We start from the raw sequence: 20,428 nt of genomic DNA on the forward strand, positions 1-20,428 counted from the left end.
TACAAGCACTCACACATCAATTTATTGAAAATCACAAGGCACATGTAGAAATATTTACTCATATTCCAATAGGCTGTTCTTTGGCTCTGAATGATATCATACCACATAAATAAACAGATAAAATCCAGCGCACCCATCTTTGGATGTAAACCCTATTACAGTGGTACCTCGGGTTACATACACTCCAGGTTACATACACTTCAGGTTACAGACTCCGCTAACCCAGAAATAGTACCTCTGGTTAAGAACTTTGCTTCAGGATGAGAACAGAAATCGTGCTCTGGCAGCGCAGCGGCAGCAGGAGGCCCCATTAGCTAAAGTGGTGCTTAAGGTTAAGAACAGTTTCAGGTTAAGAACGGACCTCCAGAACAAATTAAGTACAGTGGTACCTTGGGTTAAGTATGTAACCTGAAGCGTATGTAATCTGAGGTACCACTGTATTATCCTGAAAGGGAGCAGTGTTACACTATAGCAGAAAACAACCAGAGTCCCATGACACATTAACACGAGACTTAACACATTTATTATAGATACTGTAATACTTATTGATAAAATTTCTAGTCATTAAAGGACGGCAATCAGATTCTTTATTTAAGGGTGCAATTCTATGCTCATTCAGGAGCAATCTCCACTGAACATTGAACTGAGCGATTTACTTCAGGGCAAGAGCTGTTTCCTCTATGGCCACAGAACCCGTAAATTGCTGGGGATAAATCCCATTGAACTCAGTGGATTTACTTCAGAGGAGGCACAGTTAGGTTAGCACTGTAAGCAATGTAAGCACTGCTATACACAATCCCTGCCCCGCCCCCACTCCCACTTCAGCTGCTCTGTCATTTCTTTAATGTGGCAATTCCATGGGATTAGCTTCTGAGCAGACATATCTTCTAATTCCCAAACTCTACTTCCAACTCCACGCCCAGCTTTCTCTCCTCCTCCAGCCTTCCCAAGCCAGCAAAATAGCTTTTCTGCACTGCAAGGGCATTTCCCCATTCCCTCACTTTGCCTTCAAAGCAAGGAGAAAACACACACCTTCAAAAGTAGGTCTCTAATTTTTGTTGTCTTGCTGGCTAATTCTAAGCACTCTGTCAATTTTGGGATTGTTTGTTCTTTCCTCTTTTGTGCATATAGTATCCTTGCAGCTGTAGTGGCATAAAGGAAGAGATTGAGTACCTTCTTAGGAATATCAACATTTGTTATTCCTAGAAAGAAGGCTTCTGGTCTTTTGGGGAAAGTTATTTTGAGCATCTTTTTTTAGTTCTTCATAAACCGTTTCCCAGTAGGGTGTGTTTTTGTTGTTGTTGTTGTTGTTGTTGTTGTTGTTTTGCCAACTTACACTTCCACCACATAAGGGACTAGGTGGCATTGTAGTCTAAACCACTGAGCCTCTTGGGCTTGCCGATCAGAAGGTCGGCAGTTTGAATCCGCTTGACAGTGGTGAGCTCCTGTTGCTCCATCCCAGTTTCTACCAAACTAGCAGTTCAAAAGCACACCAGTGCAAGTAGATTAATAGGTACCACTGCGACGGGAAGGCAAACGGCCTTTCCGTGCGCTCTGGTTTCCGTCACAGTGTTCTGTTGTGCCAGAAGCGGCTTAGTCATACTGGCCACATGACCCGTAAAGCTGTCTGTGAACAAATGCCGGCTCCCTCAGCCTGAAAGCGAAATGAGCACTGCACCCCATAGTCACCTTTGACTGGACTTAACTGTCCAGGGGTCCTTTACCTTTACCCTTACCTTTTACCACCACAAATGAGAAAAGGTGCTTTCTATCTCTTGGCACTTCCAGCAAAGATTTGATCCTTTTTTGTACAGAGTTTGCTGAGAGTTAGATACCATCTATACAGCATCCTAAATAAATAATGTTTCCTAAATAAATAATTTTTCCTTTAGGGTATAACACACCAATAAGTTCATTGTTGTTTTCCTTTCCCACAGGGTTATCTCAATATGTTGATTGCCCAGTGTGTCATTGCTTTCATCAATTCATCTTTTGTTTCCCACTCAAGGATAATTTTATATATTTTGATATTAGTTTCTCTTTGCTTCCCAGGAGGGCTTTTTCGAATTCCGACCCTTCTTCTAAAAATCCTTTCAGTTTATCTTCTTTGAACCTCTTGTGCAGCTAATGTTGTTGAAACCAGCCCATAATCCATTCATGCAGATCTTCTCTTTTCCTGAGTACCACTTTTCCTTCGTCAAATTCTATAAGCTCTTTATATATATTCCAATTATGCCTCGTATTTATTTTCTTTATAGCGATTGCTTCAATGAGGGATTATCCTTTCAAGAAGATCCTTCCACGAACTCTATGAGTTTGAGTAGCCGCTGTTCTTTTGTTGGCATGTTTTCCTTCTTCCAAGTCCTTGCATATACAATTCTTGCAGCTGCTGTTGCATATAAAATAGATTTTGAGCCTTCTTAGGTATTTCCTCTCCTACTATGGTCAGTAGAAAGGCTTTGGGTTTCTTAGAGAATGTAAATTTGAACTTTTTTTTTAATCCAATGCTTTTTGGAGTGTTTACATTGCCACCCCATGTGGATCAGAGAGTCTTCTGCCTCAAAACACTTCCAACAAGGATTGGCAAGCTTAGATGGTGTAAGATACCATATTTTTATTATTGTTGTTGCTGTTTAGTTGTTTAGTTGTGTCCGACTCTTCGTGACCCCATGGACCAGAGCACGCCAGGCACTCCTGTCTTCCACTGCCTCCCGCAGTTTGGTCAAACTCATGTTTGTAGCTTCGAGAACACTGTCCAACCATCTCGTCCTCTGTCATCCCCTTCTCCTACAGTTATTCGAAGCAGAGAATAAAAGAGAACTTACCTAAATTCAACTTCCTATCACGTGAAGACCTTCCTTATCTGACCTACAAAGGTTCAATTTGATTAGTTGAACTTTTCACTTGTACACTGGATAACTCTATTAATAGTGGCACATCATGTTCCTACAGTGATTCAAAGCAGAGAATAAATAAAAAAGAACAAAGGCGAAATAGAGAAACCAGCAGAGGCAAGAATACCGCCAGTCTGCAGAGCAAGAGTTGGGGAGAGACACAAAGCAGAGGGAAGGGGAAGCTTCCAATGGCTGGGATCGCGGCTTCCATCTCTTGGCTGGGGAGCCAACTCTCCTGCTGCCACAACAACCTCCCAGCTCTGGCCTTGTCTCTCCTACTACTTGCTCTGCTGCTTGATTACGTCAAGCGGAGGAAGAGAAGCAGCCGCTGGCCACCAGGACCCACCCCTCTGCCTTTCATTGGGAACTTGCTACTGCTAGATGTAAATAACCCACATAAAACTGTTCAAGATGTAAGTACTGGCTGCACCAACTCTGAGGACACTGCATGCTACTGAATGATTGCATTAGCCAAGCTCTTAGGATTATTTAATTAGTTAGACAGCTAGTTATTACCTGTTCTTCAGCCTAAGGCTACAGGGCAGGTAGTGGCTGTACTAGAATCCCAACCCCCTCCATAATATTGAACAACATTCCGCTACAGTTTTTGTTCTCATTAAATTGATGCAGATTGGTGAACCAATGACCCCCTGGTGGGCAGCTCCACTTGAAATGATTTCAATAAAAAAGAAAAATATGGAAAAACTAGGGGTAACATACAAACAGCATTTCAAGGAAAGAGCAAGGCCAATTACAACTGAAACCATATGAAGAACTTAAACAGTTTTGTACCACCTGGCTACAATATCATCAATTATATGACAAATTTAACTCTGACAATAAAATAGGTTTCCAAAAAGAAGAATCCAGATTCCAGATACAACTTTTGAACAATCCCAAAAAATATCTATCAAAAATGTATAATTTATTACTTGAATGGGAACTCAAAAATGAACAAATTAAAGAAGTAATGATCAAGTGGGACAGGATTTTAGATACGCGATTTCATTAGATCATTGGGAAAAACTTTGGAAATCAGATATTAATTTCACCACATGCATTACTATCAAAGAAAATATTATGAAGATGTTTTACAGGTGGTACTTAATCCCTGTAAAACTGGCTAAAATTTATAAACTAACATCGAATCTGTGTTGGAGATGTAAGGTATCAGAAAGATCCTTATATCATGTATGGTGGGGATGTGATAAAATTTTTAAAAATTGGGGAAATATACATGAGGAACTGAAAAAAATGTTTAAAACAACATTTGGTAAGAAGACAGAAACATTCCTTTTAGGAATTATAACAAATGACATCCCAAACAACATGAAGAGAATCTTTTTATATGCAACAGCTGTCGCAAGGTTATTGATTGCAAAAAATTGGAGATCAGAAGAAGTACCAACATTGAAAGATTGGCAATATAAATTTTTTGAAATGATTGAATTAGCAAAAATGATGGCAACAATTAGAATGCAATCTAATCAAAATCTCAAACAGGAATGGAAATGTGTAGAAGAATACATGACCAAAAGATGCTTCAACAAGCATTAACTGATATGTATAGACTGATTTCACAAAGTTAAGTTAAGCAGATATATAAGATTGAATGTTTAATTATTAAGATACAAAATTACAATCTCAATAATAATAATAACAAGGAAGTCACGCACGGGTGGAGGGAAGACACAGGGCAAGAAATAAGAAATGGATAAATGTTGGTACCTAATGAAATGTGAAAATGTGAATTTACAAATATAATGTATATGTATCAATATGTAAAGATTGCATATATGTATTGCAACATTAAAATAAATAAATTAAGTGCAAAAAAAATTTTTGATGCAGATTGGCAAACACACACACACACACACACACACACACACACAATATATATTTTTGACACAGCCCTGCTACCAATGTTCAGTGGCCTGCCCAGGACACTAATACCATACAGTGGTGGCTTTAGTCTGAGAGAATTAGGATTACGGTAATAAGGAGAGCTTTCATTTAAATTTGGCTTTGCGTTGTTACATTGGTCTTTTTATGAACCATTTTTAAAAGTCCCCAAGGGTTTCTTAGTTTACATGATGCATTTTCACTCCTCCTCAACCAAAAGGAAGGAGTCTGTAGCGTGCACAACAGCAACCCCAGTGTCTGACCACCCCTGCCGCCTCCAAGCCACCAAGTGAGGCTCTCCACCTCCTCCCTGCCCAGAGCAATGCAAAGAGGGCAGAGATGGAAGGGAAGGGCTTTGCTAGCACCAGGGGCGTAGCTAGCTACTCCCACACCCGAAGCAGCATGGGCTGGGTGAGCCTTCCATGGGGGCACCGCAGTCATCCATGTACAGGGTCGGCACAGCCATCCGCCCAGGGTGGTGGTGCGATGAGCTGCCCACGGAGTCTGCCTGGCAGACGCAAGCCCCACCTGGAACAGAATAAGATTCAGGAGAGGAGGTGCTAGTCTGCTGTTGTCAGGTGAAAGTTCATGGGTAGAACAACCTGATAGAGCTGATCGCTCATCAGAGTTTGTGGAGGCCCTGATCCCTTCCCACACCATCTCTTCCTCTGTGGAGAAGTGAATGTTTATTATTACAGCTAAACAGCCAGCGTAGTAAAACCTAAATTTCAGCATCATTTTTACATAAACATTAAAACAATCCAAGTGGGATTTAACAATCCATATACTAATTAAATAGATTTAAAATATGTAATCGAGGAAAGTTTTTAAAAAATAAATAAATAAAAGAATTTGACTGTGAGCTGTGTCAATATATGACTGTTTGTGGAGCTGTATAATCTTTTGCTTTTGTTGACTTATGGCTATTGCACAATGAAGTCTGCAGTGGAAAAGAACTTGGCCCACAGTTTTAACGTGACCGCTTCTCGCCATGGGGAATCTTTTTGTATCTCCCTTCCAATAGTGCGGGTGGCAAGACATTGAATTTGGCTTGCGTAAATGCCTTTCTAAATTTGGGGGTGACCAAGTTTGACAAATAATTGGGAAGTGCTGGGGCCATTTTGTTTGTCCAAAGTGTGGTATATACCTCAGCTTGCGCTAAATGGTTTTGTAGTTTGGTATCTCTAATTCTCATTGAAATGTTCATTTTTGCTTGGGTGCTCCTCTCTCCCTCTCTTTCTCTCTACCCTGAGAAAACTAGTCTTGCTGTATATATATTCTGGCGAAATGATTAAACATTTTTGATTAAACACCTCAAGCCTGAAATATGTCTGTGCTTTCTGGAATTTCCCATATATATTGTGCTGCAACATTATACCTTCCCTACTTTTGTTGTCCTTTCCCCCTGGATAATTTTCTCCCTTTCCTTCCTATTGATCAAAGCTGGAAAAAAAGTTTGGACCAGTCATCTCTCTGCAGTTTGGATGGCGCGATATGGTCATCCTGAGTGGGTTCAAGACGATAAAGGAGGCCCTGGGACAAAACCCTGAGAACTTTGTTGACCGACCAGAAGTTCCACTGTTCAGTCTACTAAACCGTGGAAAGAATTGTGGAGGTGAGTATAGCTGATACCCTGATGGACTGGATAAGAAGCAGTAGAGTTGGAGAAACAGGCAGGAAGTGACCAGGCATGCAAGTGGGCCAGGATGCCACCTCAGGTGGTAAGTGAAAGACTCTGTTGCCTGGGAGAAGATGCATATTCATGTGACGTGGCAGGAGGTTTTTGAGAAACTTTTTCTTCTTAAACTTGCCTGTAAACAACTAAGTAGGGACAGGAAGGTAGACTAGAAGTGTTTGTGGGTTTATTTGCAAAGTCAGCCATACTGTTCCACAGGACAGCTATCATCTGCTGGTTGTGTGTCAGCATAAGATGGAAGGCAGCCCAGTGGAAAGTTAACAGACATTGTTTAGTCTCTGCAGTTGTCAATCGAGTCCGAAGGCCAGAAAAATGGGCCAGCAGTTTAATGGGGACTCTACCATTCTTCACTTGTAAAAACAACAACAAATTAAGCAAAGCAAAGAATTAACTTTGGAATGTTTCTTTGGACAACTTGTCATGTTATTATATTTTATATTATTTTATATTTTATTATATTTTACATCCTCCAGGAATAGGATTTGCAACATGTGACAATGGCTGGAGGGAGCAGAGGCGATTCATTGTCTCCACCCTCAAGAATTTTGGGATGGGGAAGAAAACGCTTGAAAAAAGAGTGTCTGAAGAAGCTGGATATTTGTGTTCTGAGTTCAAATCCAAAGAAGGTACATCTCATTCCTGGGGAATTTTTCCCTGCTATGGGATCTCACTTGATGCAAAGCATGAGGAGCACTCTATACTTTATACAGAAACTAACTCCCATCTCCAAAGCTTCTCATACAGTGGTACCTCCGTTTACGAACTTAATTTGTTCCGGAGGTCCATTCTTAACCCGAAACTGTTCTTAACCTGAGGCTCACTTTTGCTAATGGGGCCTCCTGCTGCCGCAGCACTGCCAGCATGCAACTTCCGCTCGCATTCCGGGGCAAAGTTCACTACCCAGAACACCTGCTTCTGGGTTAGCAGCACTCATTACCCAAAGTGTTTGTAAGGAGGATGGTACATAACCCGAGGTTCCACTGTATTTAATTTTTGAAGCATGTAAAATGATTACTAATAATCTTGTGGCACTATAAAGAATGCAAAAATTATTATGGCATAAGCTTTCATGGACTAGAATTCTCTTTATGAGATGTACTGAGTGAAAACCTAAATTACTTGTGTGGTAGCAAAGGAATTGGTGCTCCGAGCATGAAGTGTGGACATTTCAGGACATCTCTGCAACCCTTTAGTCCATCCAGTATGCAAAATAATGTAAGCACTATAACCAGGTGTTCTGGAGTCCAGAATCTGAGGGACCTCAAATTATTTTCCATGTAGCAGTACTGGCAGCAGCGCAGCTGATTCTCTTTCAGGTCCTCTTCAGATCTTGCTGTCATGAGAAAGGACTGGAAGAAAGTGGGAGAGGTTGGTGGTTGAGAGATATGAAGTTGCTCATTTTAGCCAGTCAGCCCCTCTGTCCCAGTCCCCCCACAATGTCCTACTTCTATTATTCAACTTTAAGAGGAGTAGTGCCTCTGCTGGGGAAAACTCAGCTGCCGTGTGTGGCTCCTAGAAGCTGTCAGCATGCGATAGCGGCCGCAGCCCAGGAATGGCTTCAAATGGGTGGCTAAGCAAGGTCTTTCACTCTTGGTGAGTTAGGGGCTTTCATTGCATGCAAAGACAGGCTCTGGCAGACTGAATGGATGAGACCAATAGTGGGTCCAACAGTCAAGAAGGTGTGTGTGTGTGTGTGTGTGTGTGTGTGTGTGTGTGTGTATGATGTCCAGTAGCACCTTAGAGACCAACTAAATTGTTCTTGGTATAAGCTTTCATGTGCATGCACACTTCTTCTGATACACTGAAGCAGAAGTCACCAGACCCTTATATATAGTGGGAGGGTGGGGTGGGGTTTTTCTCAGGAGGGTAGTAGGAGATGGATGATTGACTCAGTGGGTATGGTACACCTTTGGACGACTGTTAATGACTGCAATTAGTCCTACAGGAAAAAGCAAGGGATAGTATGCAGATGATTAGCATATGTAATGAGACAGGAATCCAATATCTCTATTAAGACCAGGCCTCGCCATAGTTTTCAGTTGAATGATAGGTTGTAATTCAGCAACTTCTCTTTCAAGTCTGTTTCTTTATAGAGATATTGGATTCCTGTCTCATTCCCTTGCTTTTTCCTGTGGAGCCGCTAAGATGGCTGGATGGTGCTTTGTACACCTCCTTCTGGCAACTACTGCAGGCCGGCTGGTGCCAAATGTATTGCTCTGCTTTCCTTCACATCAGTGACGCCGAGAGGCGAGTTTTGTCGTCTGGGCAGCCCAGGATCTCCATGCAAACTGTTCAGGATTCTGCTCCAGGGAACACAGTGGTTTGACTTCACCCCTGGAGGCACACTCCATTCTCTCTCGAGACAGACAATGCCAACAACAACATCCATGTTATGTAGCAAAGGATCTCAGGAATTTACAGTCCCATTTATTGAAAGGGTAAATAGTTTATAGGTGGTGGAGTACAGCTTCCAACATTCCCATATCCTGGCTATGGCTAATGGGAATTGAAGCCCAAAATATCCGGAGGATAGCAAGTTATGGAAGGCCAACCTCAACAATGGCTGTTTAATGAAGAATGGGCAATATATGACAACATACTTCTGATCTGCTCCTTGTTCTTACATCTCATCCAGGTTCTCCTTTTGACCCACAAATCCTCATCTACAGGGCTGTTAGTAATATCTTCTGCACTCTAGCATTTGGTGACCGCTTTGAATACAGTGACAATACATTCCTGAAGCTAATGCATGTGACTGAGGAATTCATGAAGGAAGCAATCAGAAATTTGCCCCAGGTACCTTCATGAGTTTGTCTAGGCTTTAAAAGGAAACAGCCATTTGAAGTGTATGTTTTGTGTGACTACCACATCCGAGTTATGGAGCATCCCCACTAAGGTGCTTATCTGAATCAATCACTTCAGCATATCTTTAAAACCTGGTATTCTTAAAGAAAAAAGAAGAGGAACACAAGCTAAAAACCAAGACAGCAAGATTAAAACACAAACATAGGCAATCAAAAGTTAAAAGTGATTTATGAAAAATTATTAGAGGCAGAAAAACCTATTACAAATAACTTCAGAAAGAAAATTAGAAGGACAATTCCATTCATTAAAAAATTTAATTGTCAATATGCTACTAACAAGCATTAATTAAAGCAGGGGTGCAAAATGATAATGAACAAAATAATAAAGGTATCAGATTACAGTAAATGGTAGGAATTAGCATCCACTAGTATTTGGACAGATGTTGGAAAAGCTTTTGATAGGATGAAGTGCATTACCATTTTCGTGTGATGAATAAATAGGGGTTTGGTGCAAAATTCAGCTATGTTTTACTCAGAATTGACTCACTTAAAGAACATGAGTAAAACTGGTCTATTGAACTCAGTAGGTTTACTCTGAGTAAACCTTAACAGAAGGCCACCCTTTATTTTATTTCATAAAACCTCTAAGTGGTATTAAAAAGATATATAATATACACTTTAAAAGTTGGCGGATAACTGGTAATGACATTGAAAGCTCTTTATGTTTTAGGACTAGGATATCTGAAGGAGCTGGCTTCTCCCACTAATGTGAGCCTACCAGCCTATTCAGAGACCCTTGTATCTCTTAACATCCCCACAGATTATGGCTAAGAAAAGTTAATTATCAATGGATATGCTCAGTCTCTGGAACTCTGTACCACAGGGTGGATGTGAGGGAGGGAATGGGAGTGAAGCTGGCAAGGAATAATCTCCCCATCAGTATGATGAACTGACTGGTTAGGAACTACCTATCAGAATGCACTTTCACTTCTAGTGAAATATTTATTAAATGTCTTTTGTATCTGAAAAGGTTGTGATATCTCTTCTTTCTCTGATTTCTGCCCTGCCAGCTTATTGCTGCAGGATCCTGGTTGTCCTATTTTCCTGGACCTCATCGTAAACTGCAGAAATGCTATGGAGATATTAGTATAATTCTAAAAGAGATTGTGAGTGAACATAAGAAAACCAGAGATCCTACCTTCCCAAGAGATTTGATTGATGCATTTCTGGAGGAGATAGATAAGGTAGGAAGACATTTATAGACACAGAACCACTGGGACTTCTTTTGTAGCTTCTTCATTAGGATTGATTTATTTAGAATTTCTGCCATCTAAACCATGCCAGTAAAATTACAAGACCTGGTGGGTAAAAACCTCTAACTCTTTACCCTGACATCAGCTTGTGCATTTGAGTTCACCTCCTAAAGTACCTTGGAGAAAAAGATGGGAGACAAATTAAATAAACAAACAAGCAGTCATTAAGCAGTTGTTTCATATGCCCAGACAATGACAACCTATACTCTGAAACTGGTGAGTTTATTGCTCAGTGCAATTATGCCAAAGAAAGAGCTAGGCTGTATTAGATGTTACTGTGGGATGAGGCTGCCATGTTTTTCAACACCCATGTGCTTTATGAAATGCAGTATTTCTCAAGAAACTGAGCAGTTTTTTCCTTTATTATTCACTTTGCTTTGGTCAGATATATACTATTGATAGCAAGGGGAAAGATCATTAGTACACACTATTCTCTAACAAATATGACATGATATTGTGCTATTTCCATGTGAGTTACTAATTTGTTCCATTTCCTTCAGGCTAAAGGGAAACCAGATAGCAGTTTTAATGAGCAAAACCTTATTAATATCCTTGTTGACCTGTTTATGGCTGGCACTGAAACAAGTTCTTCCATCGTACTCTGGGGACTGTTGAACATGGTCAATCATCCTGAAGTTCAGAGTAAGTGATCAGTATTGGGGAAGATAGACTGATCCCTCATGGGGTTTTCCAATTGAAAGGCTTACTCATGGGCAAGTTAGCTGTGCAATTGCTTTAGATCTGATTTGGATTCAAAACTTCCACATCAGGAGGAAGGCCAGGATAACAATTCAATAAATAAATTACAATCATGAAATAGCTCAAAATAGAAACAAGGCAGTTGGAACCAAGCACTTGGAAAACAAAGCTGCTTTGCCTAATAAAACTTTATTTGTATTTTGGAAGCTGTTTCTCTGTCCTAACTATGTATCACTTTGTAACAACTCTGCACTAACTCTGGAGAATTTTTTTAATCTGTGTCCTTAAATGTTGATGCTCATAGGCTCTCATCTGGGTATTTTTCAAAAAGGTGGTTTTTTATTTATTCACAAATATATCCACTTCTGAAAAGCTGAGTGCCCCTTAAGTATGTATGCCTTCAAACGAATAGGCATTTGAACACCTATATCTGATGTTACTTCATAGAATTTTCGAGATGGAAGGTACTCTGAGGGTCATCTAATTCAACCCCCTATAATGCAGGAATCATTTGCCCAATGTGGGGCTCAAATCTATGCTCTATCAACTGAGCTATTAGTTACACTGCAGATTAATGAAGATAAAAGAATTTGAAACAGCTGAGACGATGTGGGAAATGTACATGTCTACAATGGAGAAGAACTGCATAGATTATATAAACAAATGATAAACTAAACCACCACCCACCAAAGATTGAATCAATATTTGGGTTATGTGGAAGATATTCAGCAGACCCCTACTTGGAGCCCCAGATTCAAATCTGTGCTCAGCCTTAAAGCTCACAGAGTGTCCAGGGCTGCTGAAATTTTCTATGCAAACAACAACAACATGCTACCATAACATGCTTGAAGAATTGGAAGGATTAAGACACATATGCAATGCAATAATATTTCTAAATGAATATTTCCAGAAAGGGTCCAAGAAGAAATTGATGAAGAGATTGGCAGGGTACGATCACCTGTGATGGAAGACCAGTTGAAGCTGCCTTATACTTGCGCTGTGATACATGAAATTCAACGATGTGCTGATGTTTTACCTTTTGCAATGCCATATATGGTCCACAGAGATACTGAGGTTGGCAAGTTTGTCATTCCTAAGGTAAATCAGAAACAGGGTGGTCACACGTGAGAGATCTATATGCTAACAGTAGCAAAAGTTGATTGAACTGGAACTCATGGCTGCAAAGTAAAAAAAGTTGCAGGAATTCATACTAACTACTTACACATCAATTGAACAAGAGACAGACTAACTCAAAGCTGGCTAGTGCATGCTTTAAATAGGGAGCAATTATGATCGTACAGCAGGCACAATGTGTTGCCTCTTCTGTTACCGTAAACCAGCATTGCAAACCAACCCCAAATGTTATGCCGGAGAAACAGCTTGTGTTAAATTTCTATGCTGCCAGCAGCCATTAGTGTAAAATGCAACCTGGAAGGATCACACAACACGGTCACATAGTCAAGAATTGCAAGGAGAGAGAACTTGGTAGGCCTAAATGTCTAGTATAAAACCCTTTTAAGAGTAGTACTGGAAATACCAGGAACTGTAGCAAAAGGAACTTTCTGTTTTTTCACAGATGAGTAGGGAATCCAGCACCCTACTCAGGCCCATGAAGGCCACTGGGTGATGCTGAGCCAATCACCTTTTCTCAGCCTAACATACTGAGGCATCTGATCAAGGCCTGTATTTTAAAAATAAGCCTAAAAGATGTTTTTATGCCAGGCAGAAGACCAGCTGGGTTGGCATATGTTTATCTTCCTGGACAAGGGCCCCCTTGATTTATAGCAGGAGCCAAAATTCTCAAAGTTGTAAAAAGGGAATTACAGGCTGAGAGCAAAGGTTACTAGGTTACTGACTCTACAGAATACAATCAAGCTGCAAAAGCACTCATTGTTTAACAAAATATAATACCATGTGTCTTCCATTAGAGACTTGAGCCACAGGTTAAACGGAGAGCTAATGGAAAAAGCATTTGGCCAGGAAAAGGGGGTTTGCTTTTGGAAAATGTTTTTACTAAGTTCCCTTTTACTTAGAAAAGGCCTTTGCTTCTAAAATCTATATATGTTATGTATGAAATATATTGGCTTAAATGTAATTATGCAAAGGATTTAGAAAGTAAGAAATGTTAGAATCTTATGTTAGATTCTTATTTCATAGAATCATAGAATCATATAGTTGGAAGAGACCACAAGGGCCATTGAGTCCAACCCCCTGCCAAGCAGGAAACACCATCAGAGCACTCCTGACATATGGTTGTCAGGCCTCTGCTTAAAGACCTCCAAAGAAGGAGATCTTTCATTGATGATGTGTGAGAATGTAAACCCAAGATCTCTGACATCTGTTTAAAATAAAAATTTAAAACCATTAACCATCTGTTTTGGAGGGCAAGGAGGGCAAGAGGTGAGCTGGTAATTAAGGTGCCTTGTTGAGGCAAATGTAAGATATATGACTACTTGTTTGCCATTTATAGATAGAAGGAAATATAGCTCTTTGTCTCCCATAAAAGGCAATAGGAAATGGGTGTATCTTTTATCATTGGTTCTAGCAAACAGCCAATAGGAATTTCAACCAGGCTGATTGGACAGAGGCAGCCAAAGGAGGAGCAAGGGGGCTGAGCTGAGGAAATATAAGTGCTGACCATCAGGGCTGGAGTGGGCAGAGCTTTGGTAATCATATACCACTGTGTCTCTCATTTATTTGTCTGACAAATAAATTATTATTTTAATTTCTCTATTGCTGCATTGAATATTTCATTCCAGCTAAGCGTTAACCACAAGCAGGGTGCTACAATACCTCAGTAGCCCTGTTATGAGGATGATATGGAGGAAGAACTACCGGTATGCATGCTGCCATGATGATGGGATGTAGAGGCAATAAGTAAATAAATGTAAATAAGTACATTTCAGACAGGTACTTCATAAGACACATTACTTGCAGATTTAAATGACATACCTTCTTCTACAATTGCCTTGAATCAGAGGGGTGACTTGGTAATGGGAATGGAAGAATTTCTCAATCTGTCTTTTTTTTCAATTCTCCACATTTCTGCAAATTGTCTTTAAGAACTTCCTGAAAATTTACCAAATGTGTTGACACACATTTGTCCTGATAAGCTCTTTCCTCCTCTCTCTCTCCTCCATGCAGGCCTGGACTCAGCACTGGGTATCCTTGGACTTGGCCCCCTGCTGTTGATGTGTGCTCCAGCCACCCACAAGCTTGCCTTACCAGCAGTGGATTCTAATCTCTTGGTTTTTCTTGCCATTTTAGGAGACTGTCGTCTTTAATCATCTGTCCTCTGTGCTAAAGGATGAGACAATGTGGGAGAAGCCACATGAATTCTACCCAGAGCACTTCCTGGATGCAAATGGGCAGTTTGTCAAGCGAGAGGCCTTCCTACCTTTCTCTCTAGGTAAATCCAAGAGAGGAATGGCTGAGGTATAAGGGGAAAGATTATAATCTGTCCTGTTATCTTCCTTTCTCTTTCCCACCTGATGGGAAAGCAAGAGTAACAGGTTTCCATAGTCAGCTCCTTGAGAAGAGAGAGTATGTACTTTTGACTCAAACTTGTTTTTTTTAATAAAAAAACAACAACCACCAGGATCATACTTTACAACCAACTTCCCCTATTTCCTGGCTACCTTCCAAGGAGAAAATATTGAGAAGACATAGACATTTCAGATTGTACTTCACAAGTGGTTTATATTTGTGTGTGGTTATTTGAAATATATAAGCCAATTTTCAGAACCACTGCAGTCTGTGACTGTGTTGAATTCAGCTTTGGGCACCTTTTAAGTGTGTTTTACAGTGACAAGCAGTTCTGTGGCTGCAGGGAATATAGGCCGTAGTGGCATTCCAACTCATGTTAAGAAAATAGTGGTCATGCTTTAAGATCACACCTCTACCTGTGTAACCAGCAGGGTAGCACAGCAGAGCTTCAGGATCTTTGTCCTTTACCGTTGTCAGCCATTTCAGAGTTGATGGTGAAGAAAGTTCTTTGGCCACACCGTTAGAAATAAAGTGCTTTATAGCCATAAGACCATTATTATTCACACTATATACATGAAGTTAGGAGATTCTAGTGCACCATATACTATACCCTACTAAGTATAGTAACCTTGTCTTAGGAGGCTGTAGTCAAAATAGTAAAAGAGACTTAAACTAGAGAGAGGCTCACACATGGCTGCTGGATGCAGCTGGCTGTATATCAGTCAACACACACAGACACCCCTCTTTCAGGTGAGAAAGGGGGGGGTATGGAGTCATGCCAGAAACTTGTAGTCTTGAGCTGTATTTAGGTGGACCGCCACAGCTGGCATTCCAACTCGAAACAGAAATCAGTTGAGGACAACTCAAGAGACAGACCCAAGCACGATCAATGCAATTAACAGCAATATTTAATTTACACTAACACCCCTTCTAACTGGGCAGGTTTAGATCCATTTCAATCTGGATTCGAGCATGGCCATGGGGCGGAGTCGCTCTGATAGATGAGCTTTTCAGGGAGTGGGACAGGCAGAATGCAACTTTGCTTTTGCTTCTTGTTGTCTCTTCTTCTTTTGATATTTAATATCTCTAGTGCCATTAAGATTGAATTACTGCAATGCACTCTGTATGGGGCTTCCTTTGTGCTTGATTCATAAGCAAAATGTTGTGGCATGAATCCTGATGGGAGAGAGACCCTAACAGCGCATAACCCCTCTGTCCAGAGACCTGCACTGGTTGCTCATTTGCTACTGATCCAAATTCAAGGGGTTAATATTAGTATATTAATCTTTTGGCCACTTGGGACTAATAATTAAATCCAGAGACTCCAAGATAATAATAGCTAGGTGGCTCAGCTCACTCTTTAAATTTTAAAAGAATTGCGAGGACCAGTGTGCGTAGGAAGCTAAATTTTGTGCCTCCCTGTAGCCTGGACTGCAAGAGCAAAGGGCAGCGAGTGAACCAGCCCCTCCCCACTGCTGCCTCCCACAGTTTGATTCTCTCTGTTGACACCAGATGGAGATCTTTGGTCTCCGGCTCCCTACTGATGAACAGCCCTTTAACCTCTGGAACCTATTTATTGATCCAGCCAACTGTCTGGAGTGGGTAGTGTGATAAGGCAGTTTTGTGTGGCGTAAATAACAAGACCTTTGACAAAGTTACAGTAAAACAAAGCTAGACTAGAGGCAGCAATTTCATCAGTTATTGTTACAGTGTAAAGGGAGGAGGGAGGAGGTATTGCGATGAGGTTAGTCTGATGGACACATTCCTGCCCGGCTCTGAATATGGCGACCAGCAATTGGTCCATAGCAAGCAAGGTCATGCATAGCCAAAAAGCCTAGAAAAGAGGGAGGGAGGGAGAGGGGGACGGAGATCCGACGAGGGACCAGGTGGGGAGGTGGATACTGACCAGGTTTTAAATACATGAGATGCAGGCCAGAGTGGAGCCTATAGGTGCAGTCCGATCCACTCCTTCCTCCTGATCTCATGCACAAAATACTATGTCTTCTTTGCCTACAGGTCGCCATGCATGCCCTGGAGAACCCCTGTCCAAAATGGAGCTCTTCCTCTTCTTCACTAGCCTTCTGCAGCATTTCACCTTTTGCTTTCCAAGAAACTGTCCCAGGCCCAAGATAGAAAGAGTATTTATCTTAATCGCTAATCCATCCCCTTTCCAGATTTGTGCCATTCCTAGATAATATTTCTAAGCTTAGTGTATCTTACAGTTTAACCATTAACCTCAAAAGCAACTACAGAAGCCAGGAACATGAAGCATTTATTCATTTTATGTATTAATAAACATACCAATAAGTAATATCAGCACAGTTTACAACCATAACACCATACAATAAAACCATATAAAAATTAAAATTGAAGATCAACCAACTGTTAAAGTTGTAGAGTCAGGGCAAAAAACAAACAAACCCAGCCATGGAAAATGCAAGCATGCATTACAAGATATTTGGCTTGTACTCCCAGAGTATATCACCTCAAGCTTTTTAATTTCTGCAATGAGATTTTAACCTCTTGTTCATACATTCTCTTCCTTCTGATCACCTCACATATGCAGTTAACCCTTTGAACAGCCTTAATTGCATTCCACAATACTGGGGCGCCTATGTCTGGCAAGTCATTCTCTTTTTTAAAAAAATATATATTATTAGTCTTTCCATGTAAACATCCTCTAACAATATTTCTCTAACAATTTTCCATATCCCCCCCTCCCCTGGACTTCCCTCATATTCTCATTTTGTTTTATTTCCATATGCAAGTCATTCTCTTTAAAGTAAAGGTCCAAAGGTTTAGCTAAACATTCTTTGGACGCTGCACAAGTGAGAAGACCAAGGTCAAAGTACCAGTTTTGGTTCCTGGGGGGAAGTGCACCAAAGTTTAAGTTAATGGAGACTGGTGCATGATCAGAGACTGTTATAGACCCAGTTTCTGCACTCACCACCTGATGAAGATCACCTTTTGGTATTAATATTAGGTCTATGTGTGACATTGATTTATGAGGATTCCCTGCCTTCTGGATGCAGTGCCTGCCAAGTGTCCACCAGGTCCCATTCAGTTAATATTTCTTCCAGGCAGAGGTTGTAGAAATTGTTCATATATTGATACTTACTTCAGTCCTTCAAGTCACGACTGCAACAATTTAAGTCTCCTAATATAATCTGTCATCTTAAAATGGTCTAATTCTGTTAATGTTTCCCAAATAAAGTCTTGTTGTGCTGAGTTGGGTTCCTATAAACCAGTGGTGGTGATTGGATGACTGTCTATGACACCATGAACAAAGAGGTATCTGCCTACTGAGTCTGCCAAACTTTCCTCAACACTCAGAGGGCAAAGTTTGCTTATCAGGACAGCCACACCTCTGGCTTTTCCTAAGCCAGGGGCTTGTAGTTATGTCTCCTACAGGAGAACAATCTGGATGAGTGCCTGGTCTTTAGCTCCTGAACAGCAGGAGACCTGCCTAAGTTGCTTTGCAAAGTTTTTCCTTTCTGTATTTGCCACAGCAGGGGGGTGAGAGGATTCTTTAACATCTATTTGCACTTAATGTGTTTTGGGAAAATCATGTGGAGGAGACAGCTGCTCTTTTGGACTTAAGGGATTCCAGTATCCTGGTGTCCAAACAACTCATTCATCAATCACAGTTCCAACTTCACTCATTAGCTAAAAACACTGAAAATCAGGAGCAGCCAGACTAGCCTGTCTCAGAGATATTGCTTAGAAATGTGCCTGCACATTTTGTTTTATAACTTTCTTTCCAGAAGGCCTAGAGACTTACTTTTTTTAAAAAATGAAAACTTGGAGTCTGGGCCCCTTCTCTGGGAGGGATGGCAGATTTGCCTCTGGGTGACATCCTCCCCCCCTTCCTGCTTCCTGCCCACTTGCTCATGGCACCAATGCCTTCTCCTCCCCGGGGCAATATATTCAGGAAAGCCTTCCCTCTCTCAGCCTCACTTCCATTTTCTTTCTCTGGTTCATTCTCCTTGCTTTCTGGCTTTACTGCATTCCCAGAATAGTTTAATAATCTATCCCTCTTCACAGGGAACTCTGGGAATGGTAGCTCTAGGAGGAGAATGGGGGACTTCTAGCAACTCTTGACAGCTTTAACATCTTTAGAGGAAGCTATGGCTGTTTATAAAGTGCTTTATAATGTATGGTGTGAGTGTGGATGTGGACGTGGTCCTGCTCCTTGTGATCCTGCTCCACTAGATGTCACTATTTCTAAGCAAAAATCTCACCCCCTCCTGTCTTAAAAAAGACACACATCAACTGGATAAACATGTTTTTTCCAGCTAATCTTAGATGATTGTTGTAAATTGAAGCAGGTATAGAAATTGTAGGTGGGGTGGCAGACGTAAGAGGAGGAACGTACCCAATATTTCTATATTTTACATATTGTGACTTTGATTGATTATAAACAATAATGGCAGCAATCAATCAATTAATTAATTGTTGCAATTGTTGGGAGTGATTTGGCATTTCTTTGCTGGGATTCTGAAGGTTGATTTTACCATGAAATATTATAATTGACTTGTCATTTATTTTTACAATTATATATATAGTTTTCATTATAACATATTTGCATTGGATTGACTTAGTCTAGGGTGGGAACTTAGTTGTAGATTTTGTCATTTCTTTGGCTTGTAGAACTGACCTGTTCATAGCAGTGTAGACAGGCAGTATACAAATGGAACAGAAATGAATTTTTGAAAAACAAGTTTCGTTTTAATAAAATTATGAATCTGCACCTGACTGTTACTCAGAGTATACCTATTGAAATTATTGGCCCTAACATAGCTGAGGTGTGCCTATGTTGCAGCAAGAACAATTTTTGAAGATGCCTTCCATCCTGTGTGACGGCCAGGCTGTGGCTCAGCAATAGAGCTCCTGCCTTACATGCGAAATCTCCCAGGTTCAGTCTCCAATGGCATCCCAAAGGAGGCAGGGTTATACAAAGTAAGAGGCCTCCCCTTTCCCAGGAGGGAATGCTTCTTCTAAATAGAGGCATCCTGTTATCTCTTGTGGCCCTCCAGACATTGTTGCAATCTGTGCTATTTTTCTAGAAAAAGAGGTGCAGAACTCACCATGAACACCTCCCTTGTTCTCTTAGAATGGCACCTACCTGAGAGGTGCCGGAATTGAGTTCCAGTGAGTTCCAGCTGAAGAAAAAGCTCTGGTTGCAATACTACAGTTCTCATCACCACTGACCATGCTGGCTGGGGAAGGTGGAAGTTCACAGGTTCCCCATCCTCAAAATAACCAAATAACAGAATGCATCCCAATGTCCCTGTTACGGCTAAAATCTGGGTGCGAGGCTGCTCTGCCACCCAGCTCATCGGACTAAGTCCGTGGGTCCCTGCGGAGGAAAATGAGCTCAGCCGTAGACAGGAGCAAACTGCAGAAGATCCAAGTTTATTGCGCAACAGGTTCAAGGCGAGATTGAACCGTGAGAAAGGGGTGACATGAGTTTTTGAAACTCCCTCCATGTCCCAGAATACAGTGCAAAACACGTCATGAATACATTAAAGAGAGGTTTGGTTACACAGATTACATCATGAATATATTAAAGGGAGGTTGGGTTACACAGATTAACATATGGAGGAGGGAGGGGGGAATATGCAGAGCTGGAGA

At 41.0% G+C, this 20,428-nt stretch overlaps 1 protein-coding gene and 1 long non-coding RNA gene across 2 annotated transcripts; both read left to right on the forward strand.

The window, feature by feature from the left end:
- Positions 1-942: 942 nt before the first annotated feature.
- Positions 943-19,753, forward strand: LOC310825313 (cytochrome P450 2D14-like). The gene is made up of 10 exons (XM_083698695.1): positions 943-1,040; positions 2,953-3,307; positions 6,240-6,411; positions 6,966-7,118; positions 9,128-9,288; positions 10,367-10,540; positions 11,110-11,251; positions 12,219-12,406; positions 14,576-14,717; positions 16,811-19,753. Exons 2-10 carry the CDS (start codon positions 3,083-3,085, stop codon positions 16,987-16,989), a joined length of 1,536 nt encoding a protein of 511 aa, XP_083554821.1. The 5' UTR covers positions 943-1,040; positions 2,953-3,082; the 3' UTR covers positions 16,990-19,753.
- LOC310825420 lies at positions 14,724-15,052 on the forward strand. The gene is made up of 2 exons (XR_014555300.1): positions 14,724-14,851; positions 14,907-15,052. It is a non-coding gene; the product is annotated as an uncharacterized lncRNA (long non-coding RNA).
- Positions 19,754-20,428: the final 675 nt, after the last annotated feature.

This window comes from Podarcis gaigeae (assembly GCF_964106915.1).
Source record: "Podarcis gaigeae genome assembly, chromosome: 10".
Taxonomy (NCBI): domain Eukaryota; kingdom Metazoa; phylum Chordata; class Lepidosauria; order Squamata; family Lacertidae; genus Podarcis; species Podarcis gaigeae.

Excerpts from the sequence above, each read along its gene's own strand:
- LOC310825313 (XM_083698695.1), top strand. The coding sequence starts at position 3,083 with ATGGCTGGGATCGCGGCTTCCATCTCTTGGCTGGGGAGCCAACTCTCC. Across the intron at positions 7,119-9,127 it reads TGAGTTCAAATCCAAAGAAG|GTTCTCCTTTTGACCCACAA; the intron begins GTACATCTCATT and ends CATCTCATCCAG. Across the intron at positions 12,407-14,575 it reads GCAAGTTTGTCATTCCTAAG|GAGACTGTCGTCTTTAATCA; the intron begins GTAAATCAGAAA and ends TTGCCATTTTAG.